The sequence below is a fragment of the Carassius carassius genome, chromosome 22 (genome assembly GCF_963082965.1).
Source record: "Carassius carassius chromosome 22, fCarCar2.1, whole genome shotgun sequence".
Classification (NCBI taxonomy): domain Eukaryota; kingdom Metazoa; phylum Chordata; class Actinopteri; order Cypriniformes; family Cyprinidae; genus Carassius; species Carassius carassius.
Genome location: NC_081776.1, coordinates 14174566 through 14187549, shown reverse-complemented (window position 1 = coordinate 14187549; position 12984 = coordinate 14174566). Strand labels below are relative to the sequence as shown.

The 12984-nt window shown below is 37.0% G+C and overlaps 1 protein-coding gene across 3 annotated transcripts in view; it reads right to left on the bottom strand.

Annotated features, from left to right (window-relative positions):
- Positions 1-2037: 2037 nt before the first annotated feature.
- Positions 2038-12984, bottom strand: part of LOC132099017 (synaptotagmin-1-like) — a 196278-nt gene continuing 185331 nt past the window's right edge. For all 3 annotated transcript variants that reach the window (XM_059505377.1, XM_059505379.1, XM_059505378.1), the window contains 3 exons: positions 12154-12271; positions 7937-8070; positions 2038-5995 (listed from right to left, as the gene is read on the bottom strand). In XM_059505377.1, the coding sequence (XP_059361360.1) occupies positions 5786-5995; positions 7937-8070; positions 12154-12271 (462 nt within the window). In that variant the 3' untranslated portion in view covers positions 2038-5785. The remainder of the gene's footprint in view (positions 5996-7936; positions 8071-12153; positions 12272-12984) is intronic.

The window sequence follows — 12984 nt, the reverse complement described above, 5'->3', positions numbered from 1 at the left end:
ATTTTGGATTATTTTAACCCTCCTCGTTTTTATTACAAATAATTTTAATTCACCTTAAAGGGTTAGTTCACCGTAAAATCAAAATTATGTCATTAATAACTCACCCTTATGTCGTTCCAAACCCGTGAGACCTCCGTTTATCTTTGGAACACAGTTTAAGATATTTTAGATTTAGTCCGAGAGCTCTCAGTCCCTCCATTGAAGCTGTGTGTACGGTATACTGTCCATGTCCAGAAAAGTAAGAAAAACCTCATCAAAGTAGTCCATGTGACATCAGAGGGTCAGTTAGAATTTTTTGAAGCATCGCAAATACATTTTGGTCCAAAAATAGCGAAAACTAAGACTTTATTCATCATCGTCTTCTTCCGTGTCTGTTGTGAGAGAGTTCAAAACACAACAGTTAAGTGATATCCGGTTCGCGAACAAATCATTCGATGTAACCGGATCTTTTTGAATCAGTTCACCAAATTGTTCACAGTTCACAAACAAGTATTGTTTTACTTTGTGGACTGTTTTGAACATACAGGTAAAAAGAAAAGCTCTAGCCAGGAACCTGACAAGCAGCTGCAGTTGAAATGAACAATGATGATTATTATTATTTCCTTATTTTTTGTATTATAGACCATCATCCTTGCTTCAGGGTCACAAGAGATGTCATTGTCATGCCACTTTATTAATGTTTAAAGGACTCCATAACAATTCGGACACATTATCTGTTATTGTAGAAACTGCATGAACAGGTGAAGTTTACTTATACAATGTATGATACGTTCATAACCACATTAGGCATATCTGCTTAGCCACAGAAAAGTAACATGAGGTTTTTTACTGGGAGGATTTGTACCTTCAGATCATGACTAAATTTAGCACTCATGCTTCAGTTTGATAGTGAGAAGGCGCCTCATCTTGTATTCATTGCTCTTAAGCAGACCTTGAAGATCTACGCAGAGATAAAGTGGCCGACTGCTGAGTAATATGTACTTAATGGTGCGAGATGGTCAAAGTCATGTATACCGAAATGCATTTGATCCTGTGGAGCTGATAGCCCTGAGACCCCCACACAGCCCTGCTCGTATCTTGTTCTTGAAGGAGCACATATTTCATTATCAGCGCTTCCGTGCGCACACTCTTGAGTGCCAATCTGCTCAGAGGATACCTATGTGGGCTTCTTCACACTCAGTAAGCCTGAAATGAAAGATATTGAACTAAAGAGACAGAAATGTTGTTTCACCTTTGAGATTTCACACTTGACCCTCAAGATTCAAACATTTTCTTATTTCACTGTTATAATCCCTATATGAATCACTTAGTGACCTTTATGACCCATTATCAAATGTAAAATCCAGAGAAAATGCTACTACGCTTGGCTTACCTTTTTTTTTAAACATTTATAATGAGAATTAAAATCTTTTCCAGCCTGGGATGAAGCGTTCTGACCAGCAGAATTCAAAAAGATGACCTTGCTGAGAAGGTCAGGGGCATTTATCGATGTGATAACCTCCACCCTCTGTATTTTATGTCTAAAACATTTATTATTTCTCAGCTGTAGACACAACTGGGGCATATCTTTAAAAAAATAATAATAATAATTAATTAATTAAAATACAATGGCAACAGTTTCCACAAATTAATTCCAATGAAATTCATGACTGCAGGATAAGGATTTTAAAAAATTATAATAATTGGACAGAAATTCCTTTCTAGCTGATTAAGTCAATATTTTAGGGTTACAATTCTTGAAAAGGCCAATATAAAATTTCCACAATTTAATTTGATTATTTCATGACTGTGGGAACCCTGATTTATTCACTATTAAATATGGGCTCTTCTTGGAATTAAATGCAAGAATCAATGTTATTTTACTTTATTCCATTTATTTGTACGTGTCAAGCCACATTTTACTGTATTAAAGAACAATGGAATGTTACCAAGGTATTCAGATAGAAACTATAGCCACCATGGTACATTTTTAGTCGTTTCATGCAGTTCGAAAAGCGGAATGAAGGTCATTTAAGACAAAAAAGGCTCTTGAGAAGGTTCTGTATCAACAGGAAATAAAACATTTTTTATTGAACATTTGTGTATATGAAGTTATATAACAACAGTCAGAAACTCCACAGAGTGAATCACTACACAAAGTGAAATGAAATTGTAAAACACCTCATCAAAAATGAAGGTATACACAACAATATAACTGTCGGCCCGCCGCTGGGGCGAGCAGTATGGCAGGAAAAACACCCCGAACAGTTCTACAAGATTACAGAGAAAATTTCCACACACACAAATACTCAAGCAGGCAGTTGATATACACAAAGGCAACTAGGATCTCCCTACAGCATCAGATTCTAATTCTTTACACAGCTTTTTCTTGAAAGGTGGCTTTTCGTCGTCGTAGAGTATCGGAAGGTTGTATGTGTGTACTGTGCTCACCGATTGGGTTGTTTTTCTTCATTTTATTAAAAATCTTTTCTTCATTTTTCAAGTTGTCGGGTGCGGTTGTCGGAGCTGTTTGCATGCTTTGGTAGGCTTCAGTATAAGATATCGTTGCTCTGCAGAGCTAGAAATGGCTTTTCAGACTACTTTACAAACCTCTGAGGTGCAACGAGCAATGCTGTCTTCAACTGTATGTCCAGTTCTACACCTGATGTGCAGACACCTGATAGTACAACACCCTTTTGGTGTACGAAATGGGTGTAGTATCATAATCAGTTTGAGACTCTAGAACTGTATTTTTATCCTTGTTTTATAAACAAGCCTCTTGTATTAAGATATCATAAATACTTGTATAAACGAGAGTACATGTATAAGTCAGGTAACGTAGGAGTAGTGGAGTAATAATTGTACTTATAGTTGCGATTACACGTTCTTTTCTAGGTTCACTCCCTCCGACAGGGTAAGAAATCATATTCGGCTATGAATAAAACACATGAATCAATATTTATTGCAACATTGAAATGAAAGTGCCAACTATACTTGGTCCCACGATAAAAAGTAAAAACAAAACACAGTCCATACTGTACATTCTGAGTTCAATGATAAATATAAAATGGTCTTCAATGGGGCACTAAAGGAACGATAACCAGGTCATAGTCATGAGTGTAATCATAACAGCGATAACAAAACGGTACAGCCAATCATATTAATAGTACAACAGATAGTTAACAGGATTGATACAATTCTCTTTTATCCGGGTGATCTCAATAATGAGGAAATTATATTAAGACAAATATAAAAATATATATACACCTATTCTGAAAGGGAAGGGTTTTCATATATATATATTGTATATATTTATGTATAGATAGATAGATCGATAGATAGATAATCTAATATTTGGGGTGCATCCTTTATATAAGTTTACCCAAATGTTTGGATGGTTAAATTTGTGTGCAGAAAAACTCAATGGGAAAAATGGAGGAATCCTTAACAAGTTTACAGATGTTGAGCTCCAGACTACACACATGTGCTATGACCTAACCAGACTATGGTCGATGAATACATCATCTCGCTGTATAAGGTTGCGTTTTTTTCTCTAATTTTTTTTTTGCCACCTACTGCGAGATGCCGCCCATTTAAACACTAAGAAATGAACATACAAGTATTGCACAGTGTTCAACAAAATGGTGTGTGAATTGACCCGCAAGCGCACGCTCTGTAATGGTTATTGGAAATTGTCACTCTCTTTCATACTCTCGCGGTGTGATGGGGGATGGCAGCACAACGTCACTATAGTACAAGATGGCGGCTACCTACTGAAAACTACAACGCTAAGCACACACCGCAGTCACAGTGATACACAACTCAGTCCCTAAAGACTCGCATGGAATGATGAATAGCTTTTTTTCTCCTTTTATTTTTATGTAACAGGGCTATTACCTACACAGTAACATTGAAAACACTTAGAAACTCCTCCTGAAGCTAGCATCTAGTGTACGCAAGAGGTTCCTCCAAGATAACTCATGGATTTAATGGACTAAAGATCTACTCGCCCTCTTGTTTGACCCGTAGTAAAGGACATTAGAATATTATCACCTGTAAAGACCATTAACATTTACGGTTATTGTTAAAGATTCGCTAATGCTTGTGGTATCCAAACCGGATGGTGGCCGGTTCGCTTTCTTGCGCTATAGACCGAACAGACTTTTCTCAACAAGAAATTGTCCATTCCTAGACTGTACAGTGCAAAACAGTAGCCACGGGGGGAAAGGATTGGCAGTTAAGCATGGCTAACTCTATTGTCACTGTGAAAAGGCAACAGAAAGCAAAAACTGCTGTTTAGGGCACCGTTACGGCCAAAATACATTGTTCCCCAAAGCTACAACCACTATCTGAGTGGCGTGTGCATGGAGGGAGGAATCGTACCTCCTCGTACCTCCCTGAAATCAATGGCAGTGTTTAAAAGCTCGCCTCTCCTACTTCCCTCATCATTATAGACTCGTTGGGACCAACCGCTTCAAAACCTTCGTTTTGAATTACGTTTGATTACTTCTGATTGAAGGCAAGGGAGTCTCTTGAAAGACGCCCGGTATAAATAAATCCCCCTGTTACCCGGCCTTTAGCAAAGATCGTAAAAAAAAAAAAAAATCATGCAGTTACCAAAAATATTCAGACGTTGACTTAATCTAAAAAATAGTTGTCTTAAAGCTAGTCAAAACTCCTGGTTTCCTTCTTTTGGAGGCTGAACTGTAAATTCCAAAACAAAACGAGTTCAAAGACGAGAAAAGGAAGTGATTCACAAATTCAAGGACACAATGGCTACAGCTTGAGACTGTCCCATAAATGGTCAATTTACGGTTTCGCGAATACGCCAAATTGGATTCGAGAAGATTCGGGAATTGAAGGACAGAAAACAAGAAAGAAGCAAACCGGGAACCTGTTTTAATAAAACTTAACAGCATCACCGTATGAGAAATCAAAAGAAAAGGCTGATTGGTCTTCATCAAGTAAGTGGTTTATGCAAAGCATACAGGTCCTCAGTTTGATAAATTAGTACAAAAAGTTCTTACGAAATCATGTGCTTGTATAATTGTCAGCAGCATATTATATTTATACCATGAAACCATATTAGTTAATGGCCTTCGTGTTCAGTGTGTATGTTAATCATGTACGGTACATCTATAAGCTTTTTTTTATGTAAACATGAAGCGCAAACCTTCCTTTACGAAGTGCGTGTACCTCCACTAGCGTTTTGCAGGTTGGAAATCTTTAACTCGTAAATATTTATATAGAGATATATCGTATAATTTAGTGGAATGCAATAAGGTAAAATTCTTAAAACTCCTGTTATATATAATATTGGCTCTTTTATGTCAGCATTTACATAATTTAAAATATAACATCTTATTAAAAACATCAAGATATACACAGTTTAGGAAACGGGTAATAACATACGAACACATAAACTAGAAATCATTTTTCGTCTGCATACTGATATATACACCTGTGGTACAATAAATTCCTCCAGTCATGCTCTATCTATACAGATCATATTGCTTAAAAGAAGGGGGCATTTGGTCGGGGACTTTTAAGGTCGTGGATGGAGATGAAACAACAAAGGACAGAGAGAGTTTATCGATTGAATGAAGGAAGGAAGGAAGGGGTAAGGGGGCAAAACTGACGTAACAACACAACATCTCAAGGGGGTGGCCCGAGAAGGCGGTTTACTTAAACATGAAATTAGGAGTGAGGGTGCATGAATCCTTATATCATTGAGGTATTTACACGCACTGGGTAAAGAGCACAACACGGGCGGGTTTGTGGGAAGGGGGGTTGGTCTCGGGCTGCTCTATTTTTTCTGAGCTGCCAGCATGCCATCTATTTCCTCCTCCGGCTTGAGCACGTGCCACTGAGCGATGGGTCTCCTGGGGTTGGCCAGCATATCTGACCAGTGACGGAGCTCGGTGCCTGAGCTGTTCAAGCCCACAAACACTTTGCCGATGGCATCGTTCTTGCCAATCTTGTCATAGTCCAGAACAGTTATAACAACTTGAACTTTCTGCAACAGAAATTAGAAAAACACATTTACAGACACAACGTAATGTTTGTGACGTTCAGTTTATCTGAACATGTCCTTGGTAATGATGATTCAAAGTTTGGGGTGGGTAAGATTTTTGTTTACTGTTTCTAAAAGAAGTTTATTTATTTGATCAGAAATACAGCGAAAACAATGTTATTACAATTTTAAATAACTGTATTAATATAATTGACTACACATTTTTATTATAGTTTAATATATTAAGAAAATGTAATTCCTGCAATGTAAAAAAAAAAAAACTGCTTAATATGTTGCAATATTTTACAAATAATAAATCTTCTGAAACAATATTGCTTACTAAAAGTATTCATTTCTTTCAAAAACTCTCACTGACCCCAAACTTTTGAACGGCTAGATACGTAAAAAAAAAAAAAAAAAAAAAAAAAAAAATATATATATATATATATATACAGTACAGCCCAAAAGTTTGGACACACCTTCTCATTCAAAGAGTTTTCTTTATTTTCATGACTATGAAAATTGTAGAGTCACACTGAAGGCATCAAGGGCTATTTGACCAAGAAGGAGAGTGATGGGGTGCTGTGCCAGATGACCTGGCCTCCACAGTCACCGGACCTGAACCCAGTCGAGATGGTTTAGGGGTGAGCTGGACCGCAGACTGAAGGCAAAAGGGCCAACAAGTGCTAAGCATCTCTCGGGGAACTCCTTCAAGACTGTTGGAAGACCATTTCAGGTGACTACCTCTTGAAGCTCATCAAGAGAATGCCAAGAGTGTGCAAAGCAGTCATCAAAGCAAAAGGTGGCTACTTTGAAGAACCTAGAATATGACATATTTTCAGTTGTTTCACACTTTTTTGTTATGTATATAATTCCATATATAATTCCACATGTGTTAATTCATAGTTTTGATGCATTCAGTGTGAATCTACAATTTTCATAGTCATGAAAATAAAGAAAACTCTTTGAATGAGAAGGTGTGTCCAAACTTTTGGTCTGTACTGTATATATATATATATATATATAGTACAGTGTATGTATATAAAAAATGTTTTTATGAATTATCATGCATTTAAAAAAAATAATTGTATGACTTATTGAAGAGGCCTTTGACATTACGAATATCTTACAACGGGTTGCTGAGCAAAATTGTTTAACAATGACTGAAAATATACATAGTGGCGCAATAGTTTCCCGCCACTGACCATTTTGCCAAATAACACTACAATTATCTCAGTGTGTTACTCTGTAGGTCTTTGAAGAGCATGGTGGCAGATACCAAAGAAAGGCCAGTGGGTGCCACCAAAGTGGTCTGAACAACTCTGCAAATTGACTACGAGCACGCAACTGATCGGTGTGAGTTTGGGGTCAATGGCCCGCTCTTAGCTTGTTTACTTTGAGCCCGATCCGCCCGTGCAAGAAATGCAAGCAGATTTCACTGACCGGTGAGAACAGGCCTGAGGCCATTGTTCTTGTGAGGCAAAGCTAATTTGCCATATAATGAAATACTGAGGGATGTACAATGAGCAAGGAACTGTTAGTACGGGATAATCGCTTTTAGAAACGTCTGCTGCTTGGTGTGAATGGGAAGGGAGGAAGGCCTCTCTGGTAAACAGGCCCCCAGACACTCTTTGAATTCAAAGCAACTCACTCAAAGCATAAAATGTTTGAACTCTGAACCGTAAAATGCTTAATCAATTTGAAGCAATTTTACTCTTATTCTCCAACTAATTAGCAACAAAACTTTTCTAAAAGCCTCACACCGAGCCTTATCACATTTCACAAGTTACTCTTCATCTGTGGCTTGCCAATTAGCCTCTATAAATGTACAACACAGTGTTCATTTAATTAGTTTTTGACGACAATGATGTCAATGGGAATTAGCATCGACTTTGCTGTCGCCATATTAGTTTCAGAACAAGTAACAAAACCAAATGTCATTACCTGAATTTGTTCGAATGGCACTTCGAAACTGAAAGATTCATTGTAGTAAGGATTAAGGGTGTTCTTTTTGATTGTCGTCTTCTTCTTCTTCAGCCGCTTGCCGTTCTGCATCAGGTGAATCTTGACGTAGGGATCTGATAACACACAAGAATAGGACATAACATGAGAAATCCCTCTTTATGACACGCTAGAGCAGTTGTTCTTCTATAATAAGCTGAAAGGGCTAAAATCAAGATTTTTTATTAAAATCGAGAATGAGGTCTGTTCAAAGTCTTGTAAACCAGGGACATATCAGTTTTTGAAATGTCCAGAATTGTATTATTCTAATTAAAATTATTCTAATTACATAATTATTTTAATATAATTTCTGTAAATACAAAAGGTTGAAATGAGCAGCTTTGTATTTACTGCAGAAAAAGTTTGAGTACCACTGTACCAGAGTCTCATGTTTTCAGAGCCAGTCTTTGTGATTGAAGTCTCAATGACAAGAACATAAGACTCCAACTTAGGTGCAAGCTAGATATTGGATAAAAACTCAGATCTAATCAAGTATGGTACCAAATTATTTATATCAGTTAATTAATCCATCTTTTGATCTTATTTTATTTATATTTTATTTTTAGGTTTCTCTAAATATCACAAAATAACACTGCATGCGACGCCTGCAACCCCAGACTGAAGCTCTACCACAGAACAGATCTCTTGTGGTTCGTGTTAGGATAGTACAAGCTTTTATTGACACATGACAGGTGTGTGCCCTGAAAAATCTTCCCTGTTACATTACTGCCATTCAGGCACATCAATCTTTGCCAGGGCCTTAAAATACTATCCATCTTATCTATCATTTCCAGCATCTATATTATGTTCCCATCATGCATCTCTCATTATCTGTTTACCTCACCAACTACTGATTCAGACTCACCTTTCTTCAAATCAGTATAACATACATGTAGAAGGCATCCTAAACTCTGTACCCATACCATATTAGGAGCAGGGCAGCACAAAATCTGTGGCATGCAGTTTTTGAAAGTATAGCTCTCACATCTCATAAGCTGAGGGTGCACTTATATAAGGAATGTAACAGATCATGTTTAATGTTAATGACAAAACATTTAAAACATTTTGATTTACAGCATTCATTTAAGTCATGGTGGGAGTCTTTCATTCAATCCACTGAGTATGCGTCCATGAAGCTTCACAGTCTGACAGTGGGATCACATGTGGAATGCCTGCTAAAACATTTTATTCAGTCTATATGAGATGCAAAGATTTCTCATAATAGAGCATTACAGCACCTCCTGTTGAACTTACACTAACACTACAAGATCTTCACAGCTCTGGCCCCTTGCTCCATCTACTTTTAATAAGGTGAAAACATGCAATATGGCTGTTTATGATGTTGAACTTAAACAGAACTTCCCTGGGTCTAACACTATTAAAGGTGATGCTTTTTCCTGGTTGCTTGGCAACACAGTGCCTGAGGTTTGAGGTTGTTAAAGAAATCTGTGGTAATCTACACTCACACAGAAGCCAAGCCAGAAGTTTGTGGTTCAAGGAGTTGGCAGTCCTTGTAATGACTTGTGTTTATGGCTCATATAGTCACTTGAGAAGCTCATCTTGACTGAAAATCCAAGTGAAAATAAAAATGCCCATTGTCTCTGATGTGGTATGTTTTCATTGGCTCTGGCATTCAGTCACTGTATGGTCTAGGGACTCATAGTTGTCTCCCAATGGTGGACTGCATGTACTGCATTCACCCTCACCTATATAAAGACTGATTTATATATACAAAAAAGGTTATAGTGCCGATTTCAACCCCTATTATGTTAAAATGCATAAACAAATACAAAGAATAGTCTTTTATATCATAGTACCTGGGTACCTTTTTTTTTTTAAGCCTATACTATAAACTATAAAAATTAGACGTAAAACTACAACTAAAAAAACTTTTTAAAATGAGAAATAATACCTTTGCATCCAAACTAACTAAAATGTAAACAATTTAAGTTGAATAAGAAAAGAGAAAAATGGCAAAAGCACATAACATGACTAAGACTAAAATTTAAATGATAAATCTAAATATAACAATATAATTGAAGATTTCAACAAAAACGTTAATAGCATGTTTATAATATTAAAATAACACTGACTTTACCATTGTTTTGTTTAAATATATGAAATACATATATGATATATGAATATGTGGAAAACAGTCTTTCCGCAGTCATACAGTGGCCCCTCAAAATATCTTATTACTAAACTTAATATATGTAAAATTTTCATTGCATTGCATAAAAAATATTAAAACAAGTGGCAGCTGCAAACAATGCAAATGATTCCATAGCCTTTTCTTGTAATGTCTTTTTTAAAGTCAGCTCCACGGGTGTCCAGCAGAATAATATATAGGTATATGTTTTTTTTATTTTTTATTAATGGCACTGGATTTGATATTTTAATCTAATTCCAATGACATTCAGATGACAGTCTGAATCACAGAACACATTGCATGACATGTGCAATGCACTCTTCTGCCAATGCATTATATGTATTTTCATTTAATAATCTAAACCACAAATATAGACCTAAAAGCATAATGAGGAAAAATACGGAAATTGGCAAGCACTGCTCTTCTGAATTAATTAAAATTACATTTATTTTAGCTTCAACAACCACATCTTGTGCGATTACAAAGAGTAAACAGGGTTTGAATAGAGAAAAGGATAAATTATAGTGTTCTGATGAGTCGTCCTCCCTGTAGCTGAATCACAATGGAAACAGTCACTAATTATTGGCATGATCCATGCAGGCCTATTGTTTCTAATCATGTGACAGCTCTTTGGACATGCTCTGAAGTGATTCCTTTGGGAGAACAACTCTCCCTGTAACAACAATTAAATCTGAGCCATTTTCACCAACTTGGAATGAGAAGAAAAACAGTGAGAGCGAATGCAGGGACAGAGATGCTCTTCCAGTAAAATCAGTGGAAACACTGAGCGCTTTGTTAAAACGGTTTATTCCACAATACAAACTGTCAGAGTCTGGCAAAAACTGGCAAGTAATTGATGGTGAAAGCACCCTTAACTGCAAAATTTTCGCACAGGTTCTGATTGATCTGGCAAACGACCAATTCAACAAGCCCAACGATGAAATGCGATAGGAGGTTTGAGGCTTGTAGTTATCACATCGTGAAAACTATAGTCCTCTTAACGTGAACCACTAAATAGAACTGTTAATGGTTTTAATATCAGCAGCGTGTTGAAGTACCTGATGAAACATACCTGACAGTTTATAGCCAGCTTTAATCTGGATTGCTAATGGACCGGAGAGAGCGAGAAAGTTTGTTCTAGGCTGTGCTGCTAATAGCTGTTGTTCTCTCTCTGAGTGAGAAGGAAACGTCAGGCCTCTCATCTCCCAGCAGGTGGGTCTGGTACTGATGGCCTGTCTGACAGCAGGGCGAGACGGAGCAGGAGCAGGAGCAGGAGCGAGAGAACTGGTCAGGGAGGTGGGCAAGTATGGCTGGATGAGACCAGGGTTGTTATTCATAAGTGGTTATGGCACAGATGAGGACTGATTTCTGAATGCCGAGCTGTAAATTTACTCAGCGAAAATGTATTCATGTATTCACCAGAGCCGAATATTACTTTGGCTGATAAAGCGCAGCTCTCCGCACAGCCATGGGTTCGAAAAGTGTCGGATCATTTCAAGCCACATTTCTACGGCCTTGGGATTTGTAGCTGCGAATGACTGTATACGCATTACACGATTTTAAAAGTGAAAGATATATTAAAAATGATTTTACATTTACATACAGACAACCTTGTGGAGCTATGAGAAAATGAAAGGGTTTTGAAACACTGTTAAGGACAACATGAAAAGAGCATTTGCAACACATAATGCATCTTTCTTAAGAGTATTCAGCTGAAAATTGTATATATATATATTGTTTAATATCATCTTACTAAAACATACTAAGGGGAAATTTAATGTGACAACTGATTTACATGCATTTTATGTAAGTAGTCTGCTATAGTGTTCTTACTGATTTACATTACAACACCATACAAATAATTATCAGTAAGTGAATTTCATATATTTTGATCAGTTCTTCTGGATAAAACTGAGTTGTTGTTTTTTTTCTCTTCGAGTGTGAGCTCAGTTTTCTCCTTTATCATAATATATGAGTCCAGCTGACAGTGTGACTCAGTAACTGGACTCACCTGACAGGCCACCGACATCCATCTTCTTCAGGTTCTTGGCCTCCAGAACGACCACGGTCAGTTTGCCAGCAGTGGGCACATACCGTAGAGAGAAACAGATGTCACCCAGCTTCTCTTGCTGTGAGTGGCAGAGAAAATTTCAATCAGGGACATCATTGACAAGGTAAACAGAAAAAAATGAACCTAAAAACCTGTTCAGATTTATTAAAGAGAAAATCAATTGAGGAGCATAGCATTAAATTGGATTAATTTTCCACAAATGTAGCTCCAATTTTAAACGCATTAAAACGCATTGAAACACATATTCCATTTATATTTCAGGAGCCATTCTAATAAACATGGACAAAAACATATGTGACATATAGAAAACAACAGGAAGGGGGAAAAGGTTACATAACTTACCATTCAGCTGGCTGATGCCATTCCACACAATCAATTTTCTCTCAATTAAGAGGTCATCAGAATGGAAAAATAACATTTCATACTGGAGTTTAATTAAATGAGTCCTACACAGTAAATAAGTTGAATCAAATGCCAAGATTTATTTTTCCTCTTTTTCTTTTTTTTTCAGTTGTGTAGAGGAAAGATTGGATGGAATTGCGAGACGCTATGGCATTTTGTAGTCGATTTTCATTTAGTTTTTTACAGGCACTTAAAGTGCCAACCTCAGGAAACCACTCTAGAGATTCTTTGATAAAAGTCAATACTCTACAGCTTTCACAAGCGGTGTTTGAAGTGCTCCGCTAGCTCATCAGATATGGAGTGTAACAGCTGCACAAACTCAAAGAGCAACCTTCAACGTATGTAGATAGCCGTCATCTCTCTGCACTC